The sequence below is a fragment of the Peromyscus californicus genome, unplaced genomic scaffold (genome assembly GCF_007827085.1).
Source record: "Peromyscus californicus insignis strain IS unplaced genomic scaffold, ASM782708v3 Scaffold_8__1_contigs__length_139910024, whole genome shotgun sequence".
In the NCBI taxonomy this organism is placed as follows: domain Eukaryota; kingdom Metazoa; phylum Chordata; class Mammalia; order Rodentia; family Cricetidae; genus Peromyscus; species Peromyscus californicus.
Window position 1 is genome coordinate 137,341,536 of NW_026294606.1, and position 21,973 is coordinate 137,363,508.

At 44.0% G+C, this 21,973-nt stretch overlaps 2 protein-coding genes across 6 annotated transcripts in view; both read right to left on the bottom strand.

The window, feature by feature from the left end:
- Tom1 (target of myb1 membrane trafficking protein) overlaps nt 1–4,874 on the bottom strand; it is a 37,233-nt gene extending 32,359 nt beyond the window's left edge. The window contains exon 1 of one of the 2 annotated variants that reach the window (XM_052726835.1): nt 4,742–4,874. In XM_052726835.1, the coding sequence (XP_052582795.1) occupies nt 4,742–4,793 (52 nt within the window). In that variant the 5' untranslated portion in view covers nt 4,794–4,874. The remainder of the gene's footprint in view (nt 1–4,741) is intronic. The other variant, XM_052726836.1, reaches the window with a different exon arrangement.
- Nucleotides 4,875–6,310: 1,436 nt separating this feature from the next.
- Nucleotides 6,311–21,973, bottom strand: part of Hmgxb4 (HMG-box containing 4) — a 46,895-nt gene continuing 31,232 nt past the window's right edge. For 3 of the 4 annotated variants that reach the window (XM_052726831.1, XM_052726834.1, XM_052726833.1), the window contains 6 exons: nt 17,690–17,771; nt 15,869–15,933; nt 14,770–14,875; nt 13,762–13,931; nt 8,851–8,973; nt 6,311–8,411 (listed from right to left, as the gene is read on the bottom strand). In XM_052726831.1, the coding sequence (XP_052582791.1) occupies nt 8,367–8,411; nt 8,851–8,973; nt 13,762–13,931; nt 14,770–14,875; nt 15,869–15,933; nt 17,690–17,771 (591 nt within the window). In that variant the 3' untranslated portion in view covers nt 6,311–8,366. Of the gene's footprint in view, nt 8,491–8,850; nt 8,974–13,761; nt 13,932–14,769; nt 14,876–15,868; nt 15,934–17,689; nt 17,772–21,973 lie in introns of all 4 variants that reach the window. The other variant, XM_052726832.1, reaches the window with a different exon arrangement.

The window sequence follows — 21,973 nt, forward strand, 5'->3', positions numbered from 1 at the left end:
ATAATAACAAAGGAGGCATGAAGATACAAAGGTTAAAAGGTGGCAGATGAATGTGGCAATGTGAGAGTATTGGCCTAGATCAGGACCTCCTTCATCAGAGGGTTAAGAGTTAAAGTGTCCTGAATCCCCAGGCTCCTTATGGAGTGGCAGCCCCAAGAGAGTTCCACACTGAGGGCTTTAGTTCAGCTGCCCAAACACCACCCTCTGAGAGCAGAAATCCAGGACTTTACTCCTATTTCTCAGTGCTCCATGTGGGAACAAAACCTATTCAGCAGTTCAGTCCACAGTCAGGCTGAGCCCTATCCCCAGGAGAACCAGCTTCACCCTAGAACCTGAAACCTGACCTGCCTGTGAATGTGCTGCCACCCAGCCAGTGACTGCTCATATCCCAGGGACACAAAGACCAACAGAAAAGCTGCACTGGAGTCTGGGCCCTGCATTGTTACCTTAACTCTGTCATTAAGTGTGCCCTAGGAACACCACCAATGACAGTCCCCATGGCTAACAGCTGTGAACTCCTCCTGTCTGGCAGCCATCGGTCCAGGTGCTTCAAATGCCACACATTACACAGCAATCCCACCTGACAGGTGCTATTATTAGCCTCCTTTTACAGATGAAGAACCAGAAGATAGTGAGGTTAATAACCTACTCCAGGTCACAGAGCGAGAGTTCTGACTCAAGGTCACCTTGGGCCTTACTAGTATTTGTCCAGCCAAGGCGAAGCCCTATGTAGACATTGTTTTGAGATAGGGTCTTACTATGTCGACCAGGCTGGCCTGGAACTCACAGAGATTTGCCTGCCTCTGCCTTCTGAGTGCGGCATTTAAGGCATGCAACACCACACCCGACAAGAATAATACTTAATGGCACATGGAAATGACATGAACTCAAATTCCATGGCCCATAAAGTTTTACTGGAGCATCACCACGCCCATTCATTTACCTATTGTCTCTGGCTGCTCTTATGCAATAATAGCCTTGTTGAAGTGTTTAACAGAGACCATATGGCCTTCCTAAGCCTTTAGGATTGATTGTGTGGCCCTTTGTAGAGTAAGCCTGGTCTAGTCCACCCTGCCAGCCGATGTAAGAGTCCTCTGAGGCCCCCTCTCCTTTGACCTCTACCTTTCACCAAGAGTGGGCAGAGGAGCTCATTATGAACAAGGTATTTGGTCCATCTCTGACAGGTCCAGGGTAGGCTGCCTCTTGTAACACCACACTGCCCCTTTGTGCCTTGTAGTACTAACCCTTCCCCATTCCCTCTACCTTTCAACTGCTGTTCACCAGCCCTTTGGGAAGGCGAGGGACTGGGATGCCCCTGTGTTTCATTACAGATGGGGATGTGAGACAGAACTGCAATAGTCAGCAGTAGACAGGGACCAATACCATCACTCCTAACCCAGCCCAGTGTCTACAACATGGCCTAGCTTGTGGGTTTCTAGCCCATCTGCCCCAAAAAAACCTCAGAGCCCTGATGCTGGTCATTCATTTCTGATTCCTGTCTATGGGCTCATGGGTAGGCTTTGGGTATCCAAGGACAGCTCCAACTCGAGTGCGCGTGTGTGTGTGTGTGTGTGTGTGTGTGTGTGTGTGTGTGTGTGTGTGTTCTCTCCCTTACCACCCCCACATGGCCCGCCTCACTGGCTATGCTCTCCCTTTAATCTACAATAAACTTTTTCCTCCACCATACCTAGGAGTAGTCATGTCCTTCTTTTTTTCTTTTTTCACCTGAGGCACCAGGAAAAGAAGGGATAACTCCTGGTCTCAAGTCAAGCCTAGCAGGGATGGTGGTGTATCAGTATGATGGAGGTAGAAACAGTAAATGATGGTGAGATAGCAGGAGCTGATGTTCCCCACACCCTCTCACTGTGTAGGCACTCTCTGGGAACCAGCTTTCTTATAACTACTCTCAAGCAACAGAGTTTAAGTTTACAAACTGAAGTTCCCAGAAAATCTGTGACTATCAGGTAACACCTTTTGGAAAAAGTTAATAGAAAACTAGCGTCCACCAACCCAAGAGCTAGGAATGTCATCAGCTGGCACTTGAGACATGCAGCATAGATTTTGATGCTTTGCTGTAACCCAATTGCCTGATTTCTGGTTTGCTTTTGTTCTGTAGCTACAAAAATGTCATGAAACTATTTCCCACATTGGAACATGTTATTTGGGGTGATGTGAATCTGTGTTCCTGGGTCACAGCAATTCATATTTGGCTCAGGGATAAACTATCTGTGATTTCCCTTGAGGTGAGAGCAGTTTTGTGCCTACAGGAAGCAGAGTGACAAGAGAATAAAAGAACAGAGATTGAAGCAGGAGTTAGGAAAGACCTCAGTGGAGGAGGTGATGGTGCCTAGTGCTCTAAGGGATGAGCCTAGCTCCTCACAGAAGCAGACACTCCAGACAGTGAAACCAGCAAGCATCAGGTTGCATGTGAATTGCGAGGCCAGTGACACTGGGCCCTGACTAGCACCATTTAGTGACTGCTGTCCTCTAGTATGCCAACCATACAAGACTCTACTCTCAGGGCATGAGGTCAGACCTGAGAAGACACCATTTAACTGCTGTAGCAAAGAGAGGCCTAGATTCAGGAATTCAAACAGCTAAAACCTGGCCATCGATCATCACAGCCAGCTAGGCCCTTTGGTACAGGTGCACGGTCTTTGATACTTGGAAGCTGATGGGGAGGACTGCTTGAGTCCCTAAGTTCCAGGCCAAGCTGGGCAACACTGAGACTCTGTCTCAGACAGACAGGCAGACAGACAGACAGACAGGCAGGCAGGCAGGCAGACACACACACACACACACACACACACACACACACTTCCAGTACTTCTGTCTCTACACATAGAAGAGTACATAAGGAACACTGATATTGTTGTTCAAGGTAGGGCTCTCTATGTGGACCAGGATGGACTTGAACTCAAAACATTCCTGCTTCAGCCTCCTGAGTGCTGGGATTATAGACATGCTCCACCACACCAGGCTCTTTTACAGCCTCTTCAGTAGCCCTGGAAGGCTCATTTCAGTTGTGCTATCAATTCACTGGCTTCTTGGGTGAGTCTCAGTCTTCACCACCTTCCCTTTGTAGAACTCAACCCCCCCCCCCCCCCCCCCCCAGTAACAGGACTGTGCAGACTGGTATTTTTGTTTTGAAACAGGGTCTTACTCTGCAGCTCATGCTGCCCTGAAACTCATTTTGTAGTCCAGCTAGCCTGGGACTTGGTGGCAATCCTCTTGTCTTAGTCTCCCAAGTGCTAGGATTAAAGGTGTGAGCTACTGCTTATGGTGGGAGGTTTTGAAATTTGTGGTCTCCCAGCCAATTGCAAAGAGCACTACTGAGAACCCCACAGCTGCCAGCTTGAATCTCAGATGGGTCTAGCCTAATCTGACATGAACCCCAAGGCAGAGAGGGTCCAGCAGTGAGATTTAGCCAGTGCACTGATGTAGCAGCATTCTGTCTGTCCAGAAGTATTTCTTGCCCAAGGAAGGCAACCTTTCAGGGCACGAAGAGATGTTGAGTTTTGAACAGCTGGTAAGCACACTGAGCCCAAATAAGCTTATCCAGAAAGTCTCAGGACTTTGTGGCTGGTTTTTACAGCCAGACTAATTTCCTTGTTTTTATGTAGCAAGTATGTAAAGAGGGCTGCCTTCTTTTTCCAGGTCCCAAATAAGGATTCAGGGTGGGGCTTTGTGAAGCACCTGGATTTCAGGCACTAGCAGTCCCTTGCAGGGAACTGATGAGAACCTCAGAAGAGCTACTAACAGCCGCAGTGGCGGTTACAACACAGAGCTGGGCTAACGACTTTGGGGAAGCCTTGGCTTCCAAGGCAGGAAGAATGCAAAGAATGCCTTAACTAAAAGATCCAGGCTTCCCAGTCTGAACCCAAGGCGAAAAGCCATCAAAAAGAATTTCACAATGCTGTTGGGACCCTTCGGGCAAGAAGTGTGTGTGTGTGTGTGTGTGTGTGTGTGTGTGTGTGTGTGTGTGTGTGTGTGTGTGTCTGTCATACCCAGACCACCCATTCCTGGGGAAATGTCGCCTGCCCTCCGCCCGAGAGTAGGTTCTGGGAGCCGGCATCTTCCCACGGGCTCCAGCCCCACTAGGTGGTATCGCAGTGACAACGACAAGCGTTAGTTATGTGTCAGGCAGCATCCTCAGTGCTTTGCGCTTATTAATGCATTTAATGATCAAGCAAGCCCAGGAAGGCCAGGCCACCGTCCCTTAACTACGGGCGAGGAACACCACCGGGGCGACGTCACACAAACCCGAGTCTCCCGACCGCGGGGACAGAGGCGCGGCCGAGCCCAGACACTCCGGTGTCCGGGAACGTGAGGGTCCGGAGAAGCGGAGAATGACCTGAGCGCGGCCAACCCGGGAGGGGCCCTCAGCTTGCGCGCGCCCGGCGTCTGCGGGGCCCAACGCCCGCTCATCACAGCAGTCCCTTTAACCCAAACTTTCTCCCTCTACTCTGGACCCCAGTACGCACGCATTGGTTGAGCCACTTACGCCTGGACCCGCCCTCTCCCCCTGCCTACTGGTCACCCTCAGCATCAATCCCCATATGAGGCTTCTGGTTGGCCCTTGATCTTGTCAATCAGGGTGAATCATAGGGAGGCGGAGCCAAGAGCGCCGCGCCAGCCTCGCCTACCTCTTCCCACCCCAGACTGGGGACTCCGACAGGTCCCAGGGCCCAGGCCAGAGCGGCACACAGGGGAGGGGCTGCGCGCGGCTTCGGGGACTCACCGATGCGCTGTCCCACCGGAGAGCTGAACGGGTTTCCCAGGAGAAAGTCCATTGCCACCGCTGCCGCTGCCACCAGCTCCCAGAATCAGGTGACAGCAACCGCCGGCGCCGCCGACCCGTCACGTGACCCGCTGGTCGGCACGCGGGGCGGGGGCTCTGGCGCACAGCCACGAGGCCCCGCCCTCTAAGCCACGCCCCTGAAAGGCTTCCGCTTGCTCTGCGGCGGAGCCTAGAAGTCTTCACATCCGGAAACTGGGTCTCTGGCCAGGGAACGACTTGGGTCTAGTTATACAGCTGGGGCTTGTATCAGTGTCTTAGCCTTCAATCCTGGAGACGTAGCCCTGAGTGACAGGCTCCTTGACTCTGTCAGACTCGAAATTTCTTTTTGATGTCTCCCTGCTCCAAGAACCACCTTGTGTGTAGCCAAGAGGCAAGGGCCTGGGTTTGTGCTCCCTTGAGACAGAGAATGAACTCAAGTCTACACCCAGGACTCTGGCAAGCCACCTCACCGGCCTCTGTTTTTACTTGGCAAATGGGAAAAGTACTTTTTCTGCATCTGTTCCCCTCAGTTGTAAAGGGGGACAATACCCATAATGCTTTGAGAGTATTAAGATGACATGTGAATCACTCAATAGTAGGCATTCAGTGATTTCTTCCTTGATATATCTTTATAAGACATGTTTTAAATTTTAAAATTTTTTTTACTGTGTGTGTCATGGTGAGTACAGAGGACAGACCACAACTTTTCAAACCAAGCCAGTGCTCTGTACCTATTTTTGATATAATCTTCCTAGGCTGGTCTCAAATTCAGATCTCCTGAGTGTTGGAATTATAGTTGTGCACCATAAAACTCAGCCTTTAATAAGTTTTATTTTGCTACTTACAATTTTTAACATCTTGTATTTCCATTAACTTTTTTTAACCATGAAAGGTCAAATTTCCATATATTCAATGTTCATAATATTACCAAACTTTAGGCCAGCTGGCTGTAGACTCAGAGACAGGGAGGTGACATCACTTTTTTTTTTTTACAGACAAGACTCCGGAAGCTCATGGGACATGAACTGTATATTTTTCAGCACAGTATTTCATGCAACCCTGACAAAATTAATGGATACTTGATTTAGGCCAATACAATAATGTACATGGTTTCATTAGCCAGGCATTACAGCCACAATTATCAGATTCTCTAGTTTTACAATATACAAATGATATTTGGGAGCCTTAGACCCAGGATAGGTAGGAATATGAAAACTTGACCTTTATTTCAGCATTTGGTTTAAAATTTTTTAATTTTAATTATGTATATGTATGTGTATCTTTGTGTGGGTATATGCACTTGTGTGCTAGTGCCTAAGGAGGCTAGAAAGGGTGCCTGATCCTCTGGAGCTGGGATCTAACTTGGGTCCTTTGCAAGAGCAGGAAGTATTCTTAATCACTGACCCATCTCTCCAGCCCCCATCCCCTTTTAGAGAAAAATTAGGGTAGAATAGAGTGAATGACAGGTTTTTTATAATTTTACAGCAACTATGATTAACCCAATTAGGGAAAAGACAGCTAAGACCGGACTACAAATATTAAAAATGAGATCTTTAATATAAGTACAAAATTTTGTTTCTTTATACAACTGTAATAGGGTTTGGATCAAACCACTAGGATTTATTTAAAAAAAAAAAAAACAAAATAAAACAATGATATAAAAACAGCAAGAAGGCCTGAATCCAAAGTTTTTCCTCTAATAGTACCAAATACACAAGTTACAGATTATTATACAAATGTGTACAAATCTTTAATACAAACACAACAGGGCTAGGCTTCAGAGGAAAACAAACACGAAAAGTCAGTTCTCATCAGGAGTTCCCTGCTGTCTGGAGCAATGACAATGGAGGACTGACTGCTTCCTGTACCATGTGTGTCTTCTTGGCCTCTCCTTCATACCCTGTTTCTCAAAGGAAACTTCTGTAGGTTCAAATGAGGTTCTGACCTGTTAACTCAAATTTAAATTTCTGCTCTTTCTTTTTTCTTTTCTTTTTTTTTTTTTTTTGAGACAGGGTTTCTTTGTGTAGCTTTGCACCTTTCCTAGAACTCACTCTAGCCCAGGCTGGTCTCGAACTCACAGAGATCCGCCTGCCTCTGCCTCCCAAGTGCTGGGATTAAAGGCATGCGCCATCACCGCCCGGCTAATTTCTGCTCTTCTTGATTTCAGATTCCACATATTCCTGTTTCCTTCTCCATTTCCTAGATTAAATCTCAAAACTGCTCTGATCTGAAAAAGGGACTGAGAGTCCAGAACACCTGTGAGAAGCTCACAGTAAGGCTATGGGGAAGGAATTAAACAGGATGGCAGCTGGTTACATGGTCCGCAAAGTTTGCTGTGATGCTGCCCTGTTCCATCTAGGCTAGAGGAAGAAAGCATGGAAAGGGATCTCACACCAAGTTTCCAAACAACCCTGAAGTGCTCGACTGTCTTCTAACAGGGAAGCAGGTCTGGTTCTTTGGGAATAAGAGCAGTTGGGAATTGTGACATTCCTTTCTATTTCACTTTCCTAACATTATTGAAGGCCATGAAGCTCCTTTCTGAATCATAACACCTTAACATATGGATGACTTGGAGCTTTTAGACAGACATGAAGACATGACAAGTCTGTAGCTCCACATGCCACTGCTGGTGGAGGCTTGTTATTAAATTATATATACAGAAATTTACAGGATAAATTAAAATCTAAAAATTCTAGAGAGTTAAATACACATAATTAAAATATACGCTCACACGCACATAGAGATAACCCCACTGAGAACAGAGGACTCCTTTGTGATTGTGTGTGGAATGCAGAGCACAATCTGCCCACCAGGGGAACCAGAGCAGAACCAAGAAGCTGCAGAATCTCTCAGGATTTAGTGGTCAACCAATGCTGCCAACAGAAGACACAGCTTTGGTTTTTACAGACCCAGCCTTCTTGGCCAGCCAGTGCAGGTTCAACAGGCGGCACCAACAGCTCTGGCCTCTCCAAGGTATTTCTCCGCTGCCAAGAATCACATAACTGAGGCTATCAGTAGTGTCAATGACTGTGGTACCAACGGTTACAACAAAATTGGAGACACAGATCCTCTTTAGTAGGAATTGGAATGAGTCCCCTCCACCTCCCCCCAGGTCTCTTTGAGTCAAATAGTTTGTAGTCATCTGGCCTCCTCCCATAATCTTTACTATATTTCCAATTATAAGACAGGTAAGGCAAATGGTCAGTGATGGGTCTGGAGGTACAACCAAGCTTAGAGAAAAAAAAAAAATCACATTTTAGCTGTCTATAAGGAGATACACATGGTACCCAGAATAAGCCCCTAGTCCCCAAATCACACTGATTTTTAAGGCAGATTTTTTTTACACAAAAAATAATTCCAAGCCCACATTCATGCCAAAGTTTCCTTTTTATCTAAACCCTTGCCATTTCATAAAATTATTAAAAGCGAAGTAGTTATAATCCTATGTATATACTGTACATTATATATATGTATATATAGATATAAAAATTTAAAACCTACACCCAGAGGTCAGTGGAGGATCTGGAACAGTCATATATACATGAACTAGTGAAGGGTAGACAGGTTCCCCCAGGCTTCTCGGAGGTCACAGTCCAGGCATGATGTATGCAATGTTGTCCAGCGTGTCTGACTGCAAACAAGGAGAAAGGGCTCAGCTGTGGCGTGCCTCACTGTGGTCCCAGAGACAGGTCCCGTTCGGGGGAGAGTGGCTAGAGACACAGGCATGCTGCTGTCAGCTATGCCAGCTTCTTTACTCACGCCTCACATTAGACCCGGCAGTAGGGAGGAGTCCCTTGACTGCCTTTGAGCTGCGGCCCCTCAAGGGCTAGACCACACCGATTCTCTCCAAAGTACTGTTGTGGAGGTGGCACGTTTTCTAGTTTCACTGAAACCATAGCATACAGTTGATAATACAGTGTCATGCTCTGTAGGACAATATGTGATAGAAGTGCCACGTGCTATCAAGCCTCAGGAGCAGTGCTGGGTATGCTCATTAAGGAGGCTTTCTGGCTCCCAAAGGCCCCAGCTCTAAAAAGTTAAGGAAAACAACAACAACAACAAAAACTCACCAAGACCTGTTTGGGACAGCCGTTCAATTCAGGTAGTTGTGTGGTCAGGCATGCCAAAGGGCCAAGAGCACAGATAATTGAATCCAGGAGCACGGACAAGCTGCCGGACACTGCTACCATGCCCTGCAAGGAAGGCAGACGGCAACTAAATCTCTCACTTGCTCTTGCTGCTCAACGTTCTCCTGCTTGTAAGGTCTCACTCCTCTTTTACATCTTCTTGATAAAACACAGTAACAAAAGGCACTGTGTGTAGTCAGCAGAAGATCTGTGAGAGGCTACTAGAATTCACTCCCATGCAATCAAGCAAAATCTTAATAACTATTTACTAAGTTTCTGTCATTTCTATACTACATTGCTACTGAACCTTCTCTCCTCAGTGCTGATGTCTTCACTCACAATCTATAGATTTTCTCAGAAGGCCAAGTAGGAACTCTAATCACATACCCCCAGCCCCCCACAAAACCCTACTCAAAAATCCTCTGCAGTCCCAGAACAGGAAACTACAAATACTTCAGTGTCTACCAAAACATCTATCTGGTTTGAATGCCTGCCTTATCTTTCTACTTTCTGTGTATATACACCCCTACCTCAACAGTTAAGCAGGAAGACTCTTCCAAAGATCTGTTTAAAGTAGGGCTGGAGCCTAAAGCCTCAATGGCCCTCCTTCCACCTTCCTCTGCAAAAGGCCCCAAGAAGGAGAATCAGGTACCTGCCATCTTCTGTTTACAACATCTTTCCAGCTATCCACCCACCCCTTTTACTCCTATAACACTGCTTCCTCTGTCTCTCCTTTGGAGACAGGGTCTCACTTTTTAGTGCAGGCTGGCCTAGAACTGATTTTATTATTATTATTATTATTATTATTATTATTATTATTATTATTATTATTATTAATTTTTATTTTATGTGTATTGGTGTTTTGCCTGCATGTATGTCTGTGTGAGAGTGTCAGATCTTGGAGTTACAGACAGTTGTGAGCTGCCATGTGTGTGCTGGGAACTGAACCCAGGTCCTCTGGAAGAGCAGTCAGTGTTCTTAACCACTGAGCCATCTCTGTAGGTCCCTAGAACTCACTTTTTTGAAATTCACAGCAGTCTTCCTGACTCAGGATCCTAGCAGTAGAGCTACAGTTCTGTGCACCACCAATGCCTGAGTGACACTGTTCTGTGACGGTCTTGTAACTGCTCACAACAGCACAGCAGTGCAACATGAGGAGGGCAAGGCCAGTTGGGCTCTATTTTTGGTACTAATAGTTGTATAAATTTGCGATGAAGCTCAGATATTCAATATCTACACTAGTGAACTATGTAAATCAATGTTCCTGAAAGTGTGGTATGCAATTTCTGGTGGCATATATATGAACTTTAACTATTTTAATAGTTACAAATCCACTATGCTGTTCATTAAATAAAAATCATGGGACTGGAGACATGGTTCAGGAATTAAGAGCATAGGCTGCTCTTCCAGAAGACCTGGGTTGATTCTCAGCACCCACATGGTAGCTCACAACCACCTGTAACTCCAACTCAGGGCAGTGGAAGCCACACTTTCACCTTGCTCACACTCACACATACATGCACACATTTTTGGGAAACCACAGCCTAGACAGGGAACGAGAAATGACTGCTAATGGGCATTGAGTTTCTTTCTGGGGTAATGAAAAGGTTTTAGAGACGGTGATGGGTCCAAAACTCTGAAGAGTATTGCCATTAAGTCTTGCACTATAAAGAGTGAACTTTTGGCATGTGAATCATATTTTACTAAGGCTGTTACCAAAGGTAAGTGGATAACAGAAGCTATCAACTCTTTTCTCTTTCTGGTATGGTAACAACCCCTTATCTGCAGTTTCCCTTTTCATGGCTATAGTTACTCAGGTTTTTTGGTTGGGTGGAAGGGGTTTGTTATTGTTTCTTTTGCAGACAGTGTTATGTTATATACTGCAGGCTGGCTTTAAATCCATCATCCTCCTGCCTTAGCCTCTCAATTTCTGGGGTCACAGGTGTACCCACCACTCAGCCTCAATTCCCAATTCTAAACTGCATACATGCTGTTGGAATGGCACGATGTAATCTCTGTCCTCTGTGGACTGTGAATTAATTCTATTCAGCATCTCAGTGCTGCATGGCCTACTTGCTTCTTGGTTGCTAGTAGCCATCTCTAGTACCAGGTCAAGCATCGTGGTATCACTATCTATATATAGGTGTAAGTGCTACCTGTGGGTTTGGGCATGCTGCTGGGTGTCTGTTGCCTGCGGTGTATATACAAATTCTCAAAGCATCTCTTCACACATGTGTGCATGGTTCTGACTGTTAGTCACATAAAATTATCTTTCCAGTTAGACTGTAAGCATCCTAAGACAGCCAATAGACAGTTAGGTTTTTCTACTCTGTAAGTTCTTGGAATAATCTCATAAGAACTCAAAAATATTTGCCAGCTGGGTGGTGGCAGAGGCAGGTGGATCTCTGTGAGTTCGAGGTCGGCCTGGTCTACAGAGGGAGTCCCAGGGGAGCCAGGGCTGTTACACAGAGAAACTCTGTCTCTAAAAACAAAAAAAAAAAAAAAAAAAAAAATTTTCCAAACAAAAAGGAACTATCTTGGAAAATCTGGACAATAAATAGTGCATAAAACCATTTTACAGAGGGTAGTGGTGACACATGCCTTTAATTCCAGCACTTGGGAGGCAGAGCCAGGCGGATCTTTGTGAGTTCAAGGCCAGCCTGGTCTACAGATCGAGATCCAGGAAAGGCGCAAAGCTACACAGAGAAACCCTGTCTCGAAAAAAAAAACAAACAAACCCCAAAACCATTTTACTTTCAACTTTTTTGAAAATGTAATAATGGTTAAATGTGAAAATTCAATAAAGATCACAGAATATTTTATTCTGGAAATACTTTTACTTATTCAGGTATTTGAGTATTGTATGAGAATGCCCATGTTCTTTCAACACCTGCTGAATTTTTAGAAACTAGCCAAAGAACTCAGATGTAGATTCATTTTCTGTAGCTTTTGTCTGTTGAATAATAATTTAACATTTACGTAAAACAAGTCACTAGTTTTTATATTCTTGCACTGATTTTCTAACTTAAAAATGGCTTTAATAGGGCTGGAGAGATGGCTCAGAGGTTAAGAGCACTGCTGCTCTTCCAGAGGTCCTGAGTTCAATTCCCAGCAACCACGTGGTGGCTCACAACTAACTATAATGAGATCTGGTGCTCTCTTCTGGTGTGGAGTGCAGGCATACATGTAGGCAGAACACGCATATATAATAAATAAATAAATAAATCTTAAAAAAAATAGCTTTAATAGCATACAATAATTCCTTTGCTGAAATGTCTCACAGCTGAGAACTGAACTGCCACACTAAGTTAGCTAAGGGGAAGATCGGTTAGAAATGAACTTTCAGAAGGACAAAGAAAACCACAATAAAAGATCGTACTTTTATGTGTAAAAGTGTGTTGCCTGCCTGTATTCTGTGCACCATGTGTGTGCATGGTTAGAGAGGGTGTTTGGGTCCCCTGGAACTGCAGTTACAGACAGTTGTCAGCGGCCACATGGGTGCTGGGAATGGAATCTAGGTCTGCTGGAAGAGCAGCTATGCTCTTATTTCAGCCCCTTTTCTTTTTTTCTTTTCGAGACAGGGTTTCTCTGTGTAGCCCTGGCTGTCCTGGAACTCACAGAGATCCATCTGCCTCTGCTTCCCAAGTGTTGGGATTAAGGTGAATGCTACATCTCCTTTCATTCTTTTGATACTGTAATATAATTACATCATTTCCCTCTTTCCTTTCTCTCACCAAACCCTCCCACATTCCCCTCCTTGCTCTCTTTCAAATTCATGGTCTCTTTTTATCATTAACTGTTTTGACACTCCTGGAGGTGCATGTGTGTATTTTTCTCCTAAGCACACAAATACAACGTGCTCAGTCTGTATAATGTTACTTGTATTTGTTTTCAGGGCTGACCATTTGGTACTGGATAACTAGTTGGTGTGCTCTTCCCTGGGGAAGACTATTTCTTCTACTCTCAGTATTCCTTAGTTGCCTGTAGTTCTTTGTCTAAGGTTGAGCCCTGTGAGCTTTTTCCCTAGGACCCTTTCTTTAAAGGTAGAGTCTCACTCTCTAGCCCTGGTTGGCCTCAATCTTGTGATTATCCTCCTGCTTCTGGCTCTTGAACGCTGGGATTTTCAGAGAATGATGGGAATTCTTATCCTTGTATAATCTTGTCTGACCATTCAAAACTGCAGAAATTGTACTAAACAATCCCAGCTCTCAGAAGGCTCCAGGGGTGTCCACTATTTTTTTCACTGCATTTTAATTTACTTGGGCTTATTTTTTTTGAGACAGGATTTCAGTCTGGAGCCTAGGCTGATCTTGAACTTGCAGCAATTCTCCCGCTTCAGCCTTCCAAGTTCTGGGATTATTAAGCTGAGCTGCCATGAGTGGCTTCTACTTAATTTTTTAAAAAATTGTTATATGTATGGGTGGGTGTTTTACCCCCAAGTATGTCTGTGCTTAAGGAGGCCAGAAGAAGGCATCAGATTTCCCAGAACTAGAGTTGCAAGTGGTTGTGAGCTACCTTGTGCATGCCGGGATTTGAGTCCTGGTCTTTGGGAAGAGCAGCCAGTGCTCTTAACTGCAGAGACATCTCTAGTTCTTCCACTAAACTTTTAGAGACTAAAACCCAGCTACAGGGTATCTTAACTTCTCCTAGCACCACTGTTTCTACAGGATGGTATAATGGTATAAACTCTAAGAGCCAGTAGGCAGACTCTGAATCTCTAGACATCTTTTCACTATACCATGGGTACCTGGCATTATTTTGCATTAAGTAGTTGCTCATTAAATGAACAAATGGCTCTAAATGGATCTAAATGGTATAAGAAACAGGAATCCTGCTAATGAGTGCTGTGCTTACCTCTGTCTCCTGCAGGCGGTGTCCAATGAGGCTGAGGGACTCTCCTAACAACTGGAGATGAGCAGCGACATCAATGGGCTCTGTCTCAGGAGCTTTGGCTGGTGAGGCTGGCAAAAGCATTGTGGTTGGTGGGGACTTCTTTTGGGGTGACAGTATTCCCACAGAAGAAGCTGAGAACAGAGGGATGAAAATTTTCCCATGGCCTTCAATGTCACAAAAATGTCAATTTCCCTCTTAAAAAACTATACCAGGCATTAGCTAATTTATGTTTGTGAGCTAAAATTAGTTTGACTTCTTTTTTTGTGACCCATGAGATAAAAATAGTTTTACTTAAAATTTTTTTAAATTTATATTTATGTACATGAGCGTTTGCCTAACATGCATGCCTGTGTACCTACATGTGAAAAGTGCCCAGAAGCCAAGAGAGGGTACTGGATTCTCTGGAACTGAAGTTATAGTCAGTTGTGAGCAAGGTTGAAGCTAGGATTTGAACCCTAATCATTTGAAAGAACAGCTAGTGCTCTTAACTGCTGAGCCATCTCTCTAGTCCCTAGCTGTATACATTTAAAGGGTTGTAAGAAAGAAAAACAAATAAAAAATGTGTATGTGACTGGAAATGCACATACCATACAAAGGTTGTAACATCCACTTTCTGGATCCTTTTATTTTTTAAAGACAGGGTCTCAGTGTTGTCCAGACTAGTCTATAATTTGCTATGTAGAGCTCATGCTAGCTTTGAATTTGCCACTCTCCTGCTTGCTAGGTTATAGGTAGGCTGAAGGACCCTTCCCTCGCTGACTTTCTGGATCTTTACAGCAAAGTCTGTGACTCCTTACAGTGTCTAAATTTGAACTACTTCTATGCAGCCTGTAATACTCAGTAATACTTAGGTGTCAAGGCCTACTTTTATTATAAGCTGTTTGCTCTCCCTACTTCCTAGCAAAGAAGCAGAATTCACAGGGTGTTGGAGAAAATCTGTTCAAAGCACAAGAGAGAAGTGGCTGCTACCTCTGACTTTCCCGGAACCTTCTGCACTGGATGCTTTTCTTTTCACAGTCGTGGCTTCAGCTTTGTTCTGTTTGTGCTGCAGATACTGAGCCTTTTGCTTCCAGATCTGCAACAGATCAGCCACACATAATTTAAAAAGAAAGGCAAAAGGGGAAGCAGAAAGGGAGCAGGGAGCTGGAAGAAGGTGGAGAGAGGACAAATAGGAATTCCGGATCTTAGGTCACTCAAGTGGCTTTGAGCTGATAAGCTGATCTTAAATGCAGGACTACAAACACCTACTCTTCAGTGCTAAGGGTCAAGTCGCAGTACTGTTAGAATACTCCAAGGTTAAACACAGGTCACACAGCAAACACCTGGCTCAGTATAATGTCCATGTGGCTAACCACTTCCTCTAACCTGTCTGGCAGTGGAAAACAGCAAGCTATCAAGAATAATCTGAGTGGAAAAGAGCTGTATTGTCTAAAAAAGCCATTCTTTAAAGTAAGAATGGCAGTTTTTGTTCCCACACTACCTTTGTACCAAATGACTGGGATGCGACAGCACATAATTCAGACGTGACTATCACTGTTTTATTGGCTCTTCTACTTTCCTTTTTGTTTTTTTGAGACAGATTTGTTATACAGCCCAAGCTGGCCTTGAATACATGACATTCATGCCCAAGTCTGCTAAGCGCTGAGATTACAGGCATGAGCCACCATACCCAGAAGTCTTATGAGCTTCTTGATAGGAGAATACATTGCTAATGGTTGATGAGGATGGAGTCCTAGAGTTTGGCTAAGGGAATCCCATGCTTCTCTTATCTAGAGGATGATGGTCCTCAGTCCCAAAACCATGGCTGACTGGCATGTAGAGTGCTGTGACTTTAAATTTTCTTTTTAAAATATTTTAATCAACTTGGCTCTTCTTGTTTTACTTAAATATGGTTTTGGGGGAAAAGTAGACAGCAGTAGAACAAGGCCGTTTTCTTACAGCAAGAATAGCCTGGCCCAACAGTGGCCGTGTCCCTGCTGGTCACTTCTACTGCTCCTTTCTCAATTTCTCGGTGTTGTGTGGCTGGCAGGCAAACAGCAATGGAAACTGTGCAAGAAAATATACTTACCAGTTTGTCTTTTTCTGGCAACTGCTTCCATACTTCAGCCAATTTTTTACTAAGTTCCCCAAAATCTGGTATAAAAGAGTTAAAAACAAAACAAAACAAAATAGCACTGTAAGAAACAGAAGACTGGGGAAGCAGAAACTGGAAGAGGGTTTGTCGGGACAGAGTTCTTTTTCTTTTTCCCGAGACAGGGCTTCTCTGTGTAGCCCTGGCTGTCCTGGAACTCACTCTGTAGACCAGGCTGGCCTCGAACTCAGAGATCCACCTGCCTCTGCCTCACAAGAGCTGGGATTAAAGGTACACATGTGCCGCCATGTCTGGCAATGTCTACTTTTTCCACAGCATCTTTGTGGCATGGACAACCACTTTATACGTAAATTCAATGAGACAGAGACATAATGTGACCCGTGTAAGGTCAGGGTAGTGTCTGCTCATCTTACTAAGTGCTAACACAGAGACAAGCAACAACACTACAAAATACATGCAATGGAGCTCAAGGCCTACACTGCTGGAAATAAAATGCATATTTTGCATATTAATGTGCATTGATGCACTGGGTTTTTTTTTGTTGTTGTTTGTTTGTTTCTTTTGAGACAAGATCTTGCTATACTGCCCAGGTTGGTCTGAAACTTGTGATCTTTCTAGGTTAGCCTCCCCAACCCAGGGATTACAGGTACAGACCTGGCTCCTATATCTGTTTAATTTATACTTTCTTTCTTCTTGTCTTTTATTTTATTTTATTTTACACAGGGTTTCATTGTACAGACCTGGCTGTTTTGGAACTCACTTTGTAGACCAGGCTGGCCTCAAACTCAAAGATCTGCCTGTTTCTGCCTCCAGAGCACTGAGATTAAAGGCGTGCATCACCACCGCCCAGCATACTTTCCTCTTTTATTGGTTAAGAAATACATACTGGGATGATTCTCAGAAATGCAGAAACACAAGGAACCTTGAAGCTTACTAGCCATATGGATGAGTTCTAGGTTAAGTAAGAGACCCTGCCTCAAAAAGTAAGATGAGACCAGCAAAATGGCTCTGAGGATAAAGGCATTCACCACTAATCACTGGGACATACATGGTAGAGAGAACTGACTCCTACAAGTTGTCCTCTGATCTCCACTGGCATACATGCACACATGTACACACACAAAATAATACATAAAATTCAATAAAAAGGGGCTGGAGAGATGTCTCAGTGGTTAAGAGCACTGCCTGCTCTTCCAGAGGTCCTGGGTTCAATTCCCAGCAACCACATGGTGACGCTCAATCATCATGGAATCTGATGCCCTCTTCTGGTGTGCAGGCATACATGTAGACAGAGCCCTCATACATTAAAAATAAAAATAAGTAAGGTGGAGCCAACATGGTGGCACACACCTTTAATCCTAGAGAGGGAAAGGCAGGTGGCTCTGTGAGTTTCGAGGACATTCTGGAGTTCCAGGACAGCTAGAGCTACATAACAGAAAACAAAAACAAACAAACAAAATACTACTAATAATTAAAAACCAGGTGGAAGCAACTGATGAAGATACCTGACATCATCATTCTCTGGAAAACTCTTTTATAGGCTGGGTGAAATAAAGGCTTTGCAGAACTGAGGAATTACAATTTGTCTTCTGTTTGAGACAGGGACTTACTCTGCAGCACAGACTCCCTTAGCCTCCCTGGGATTGCAGGCATGAACCACCCAAACTGGTTTCAATTTGTATTCTAATGCTATAGGGGGAAGAAGCCTGGTAATCCAAATAATTAAATGCATAGCTTCAGAGAGTAGAAAGTAAAAAAATAAACAAAACAAAACCCAAAGCTCAGAAAGGTTCTTACCTATACCTGGATGGTCAGCCACAATGGTTACTCGATACTCTTTACAGAACACCTGGTAGGCAGACATGTTCTTCTTTTTTGGCTAGTGTCACACACACAAAAAAAAACCATAACAGGGCAAAAGTTGATTAGGATCCAAGTAGTATATTTTCTATATTCTTCAGCCACAAAAAAGTGCCATCCTATCAATCAGCTTCCCTGAAGAAGATAACTTAATTTTTAATCCATGTTACTTATTACCCAGGTGTTAACATCAGATCTAACTTTGGAGGTAAAAGTCACATGCCAAACATCTGTGAACACCTTCATTCTTATATAAAAACCCCATGTTGCGTAATTCTTTGAGCATCAAGTACTAATTCTTTTATTGTTGTTGTTGTTGTTTTTCAAGACAGGGTTTCTCTATGTAGCTTTGAAGCCTTTCCTGGAACTCACTCTGTAGCCCAGGCTGGCCTCGAACTCACAGAGATCCGCCTGCCTCTGCCTCCCGAGTGCTGGGATTAAAGGCACGTACCACCATCACCCGGCCAAGTACTAATTCTTATAAGATCTCTACCTTCCCTTGAAGAGACTAATTTTCTCATCCTTGAGAATCAGAACCACTTTCCTTTTCTTTCTTTTTTTTCTTAGGTTTTTTTGAGACAGGGTTTCTGTGGACCAGGTTGGTCTCTGCCTCTGCCTCCCAAGCTCTGGAATTGAGGAATGCACCAGCACTGTCAGACTAGGGGTTCCCTAGTTGAGTCAGCTCAACTCTGGAGCCAGAAATGCACACCCTAAATCAATGTTTCTTTTTCTTTCTCTGGGTTTGATGTCTCATCTTGTAGCCAGTTTCCTAACCTTTGTAGTTTATCATATTTTATTCAGATTCCAGTGGTGGAAAGGTGCGACAGTTAAACCTGTAAACAAGTTGGACATGGTGGTACACACCTTTGATCCCAGCACTGAGGAGAGAGAGGCAAGAGATCTCTGGTACACATAGCAAGTTCCAGGATAGCCAGGGCTACATAGAGACGGAAAGAAGGAAGGAAGGAAGGAAGGAAGGAGGGAGGGAGGGAGGGAGGGCAGGCAGGCACTGCAGACAGTTCTTATTAGGTAATGCCAAGAGGGGCTCAGGGCTCCTGGCTCTTCACTTCGGCATGTGGTGTGGTACCATTAAAGCACTGGACTGTGACAATGCCCAAAGCAACAAAGGGATTTTCAGAAACAAAATCTATATTCAAGCCAGTTCTGCAAAGGAAGTACAAGATTCTTTATCACATGTTATAACTCTCCACTGAGGGAATGATGCTGAGTGTCTCTACCTAGAAAAGGACATAAGTTTAAAATATCTACCCAAACCTCCATTTGTGGAAGAAGAAAGCAAACAGAGAAACAGATTTGCTGAGGGCCATGACTGAGTGGTCATGGAAACAAACAAACAAACATACAAAACCCTCTCTACTTCCTTCATCTAGACACTTCAAAATCTGATGATCTCCTAAGAGGCCCTTCTGGTCTTATAATTAGTATAAAGACACACACAGATCAACAATTTAAAAAGCTACCGGCAACTTATTTGCCTTAAGAGTCTGATTTGTGACTAAAACCCAAGTCCCTTATGTCATTTCACAGAGCTGCTTATTTGATCAGGGAAAGCCTGACTGTTTTCTTTACTGCCTTGGTCACCAACACTTACCTGAACTATAATGGTGTGTTTGTCTTTAGTCTATGCTGACCTATTTGCATGCCTGAAACGTACTAGAGTAGAGAAGAAAAAAGTCTGTACATTTCTAAATCTTTCCCTCCTGTAGAATCTATCTCACTGCTAAGTAATGAGATATTAGGGAGAATATGTATATAAAAACTTTATCTCATTTAACTGTATTACAGGTCTTACAATAGGCATTTTAACAATGTTGTCTCAAACATGGTTCAATATTGTTACTTTTCCCCTAGCCCCAAAGTCACTTGGAGTTTAACATAAAGTACCTTCATTAAATTAATTGTAATTCTTGTTCAACACCCAAATTCACAGACTGAAGGAAAGGGGTTTCCCTATTATAGAGGACTCTATCCACTATAAAGCAAACAAACTAGTATTTATCAAATAATCATACTGGATGTAATAGAATGAACTTGAATCCCAGATCTTACTAGCAGGAAATTAAGACCAGCAACTGGGTGGAGTGGGTGACAGGAGAGGGAGAGGATGGGGGGCAGGACAGGACACAGGACACACATGAACTTTACCTTTAAAGGTCCAACATCTCATCTTAGCTATGCTATATACTACATGGTTGATCTTGAGTAAGCACACAAGAAATGGGTAGCTTTTCTGATATGTGGCAATAAAGTATTTAAACTAGGATGTGTGGCTCACATTTATAATCCCAGGACTCAGCAGGCAGGAGGATTACTGAGAGTTCTGGGCAAGTCCCAGGCTATAGTCAGAGACCCATTCATTTATATTTACTGAATATTGATCATGTGTCAGATGCTGTGAATATAGCCAGGATTGAGATACATAATCTAACAGATAAGACATACATTTGTTGGCGAGGCAGTGGTGGCGCACGCCTTGGGAGGTAAGTGAATCTCTGAGTTCAAGGCCTGTCTGGTCTACAGAGTAAAAAAAAAAAAAAAAAAGTCACTAAAATGAAGAATTTGAAGGGTGGCGGCAGCACACACTTTAATCCCAGCACGGAGGCAGAGGTAGGCAGAGTTCTGAGTTGACGCTAGCCTGGTCTACAGAAAGAGTTCCAGGACAACCAGGGCTACACCAAGAAACCCTGTCACAAAAAAACAAACCAACAAAAACCCCACAGAATTTGGAGACCAACCGAGAGATCCTGATCAATTCAAACACCAGCTACACAAATGGTTTCATTTTCCTTAGTGTTAACTTTTATAAATAAAATGTAGATGGTTGAGGAAGTAGTGTGAGAGCTAAAGTTACATTTTAAGTTAATTACTAGGCCTAGGAGATCCATGAAACAAAAATGTCTCTGATTTGCAAGCCCCTTGCTTAAGGACAGATACTCCTGAAAGGCTGGAGGCTGATGTTCATGGGAGACACAAGGCATGTGTTTCCACTCCCTTAAACAAGTCTGTGTGACCCATCTGCACTGGGTGTGCTTCATCACCTGTAGGTGGAGGTTCACAGGCAGAAATACATCAGGATGTATGCTTGCTCCTGATTGGACCCGATGGAAAATGCAATGAATTACGGGTTTCCCTTCTTAAGCCTCTGTAAACCATGACTCCGGGCCATTTCCCAGGAACCTGGGTATGGACCTGGCCAGAGCCCACCTACCAGGCCAGTATTTAATTAAAGCTTGCTTCAAATTTGGCTTTAAACTGTGGTAGTAGTCTTATTCTCACAGTGGCAGAGCACTGGCCTAGCATGCAAAGACTCTATCTTATACTACACCATAACTCAAAGGTGGGGTTAGTAAAATGTTCCATGCTTCAGCAAGTGCTCAATATTGTTTTTGTGGTAGGAAGAATCCAAGATGTCCTCCAAGACTCTGCTCCCTGGCTTGCATGTCTTGTAGCTATCTTTTTGTGAACAAGGTGCTGAACAAGAAGGGCACTGGCTCCTGTATATATTCTATTACACAGCAGAGGAGATTTTGCAGTCATAATTAAGGTATCTAATGAGTTCAATCTCAGTCAATCAAAAGGGAGGTTTTCCTGAATGAGCCCTTAATTAAAAGAGCCAAGCTAGTGCACGCCTTCAATCTCAACACTCTGGAGGCAGAGGCTGGTGGATCTCTGTGAGCTCCAGGCCAGTCAGAGCTACATAGTGAGACCTGGTCTCCAAAGAACAAAACAAAAACTGAATCAAAGTTTGTATACAGAGGTATAAGACCGAAAAAGAACTAGCATGGTAGTAAAGAAAGGGGTGCCTAAGGGCACCGCTCACCACAGTGCTGTGACATCGAGTACTGACTGGCACAGGAACACACACGCACACTGGTAGGACACAGCAGAGGGGCCAGAAATACTTGCAGCAATGTGCTCAACTGATCTTTGACAAAGGAATAAGGCAACACAATGGAGAAAAGACAGTATTTTTTTTTTTTTTTTTTTTTTGGTTTTTCGAGACAGTATTTTAAACGAACAACTAGATAATCACAAGCTGGAGGCAGCGGGGAGTCACCACTACAACAAAAACAAAAAACCTACACACAGACTTTATATCCTTCAAGAGAATTAATTCAAAACAGGCTTAAAGATAAAATACAAAGTCAAGGGGCCAGCAAGATGGCTGGGGGTGGGGTTGGAGGGAGGTGTTTGCTTGCT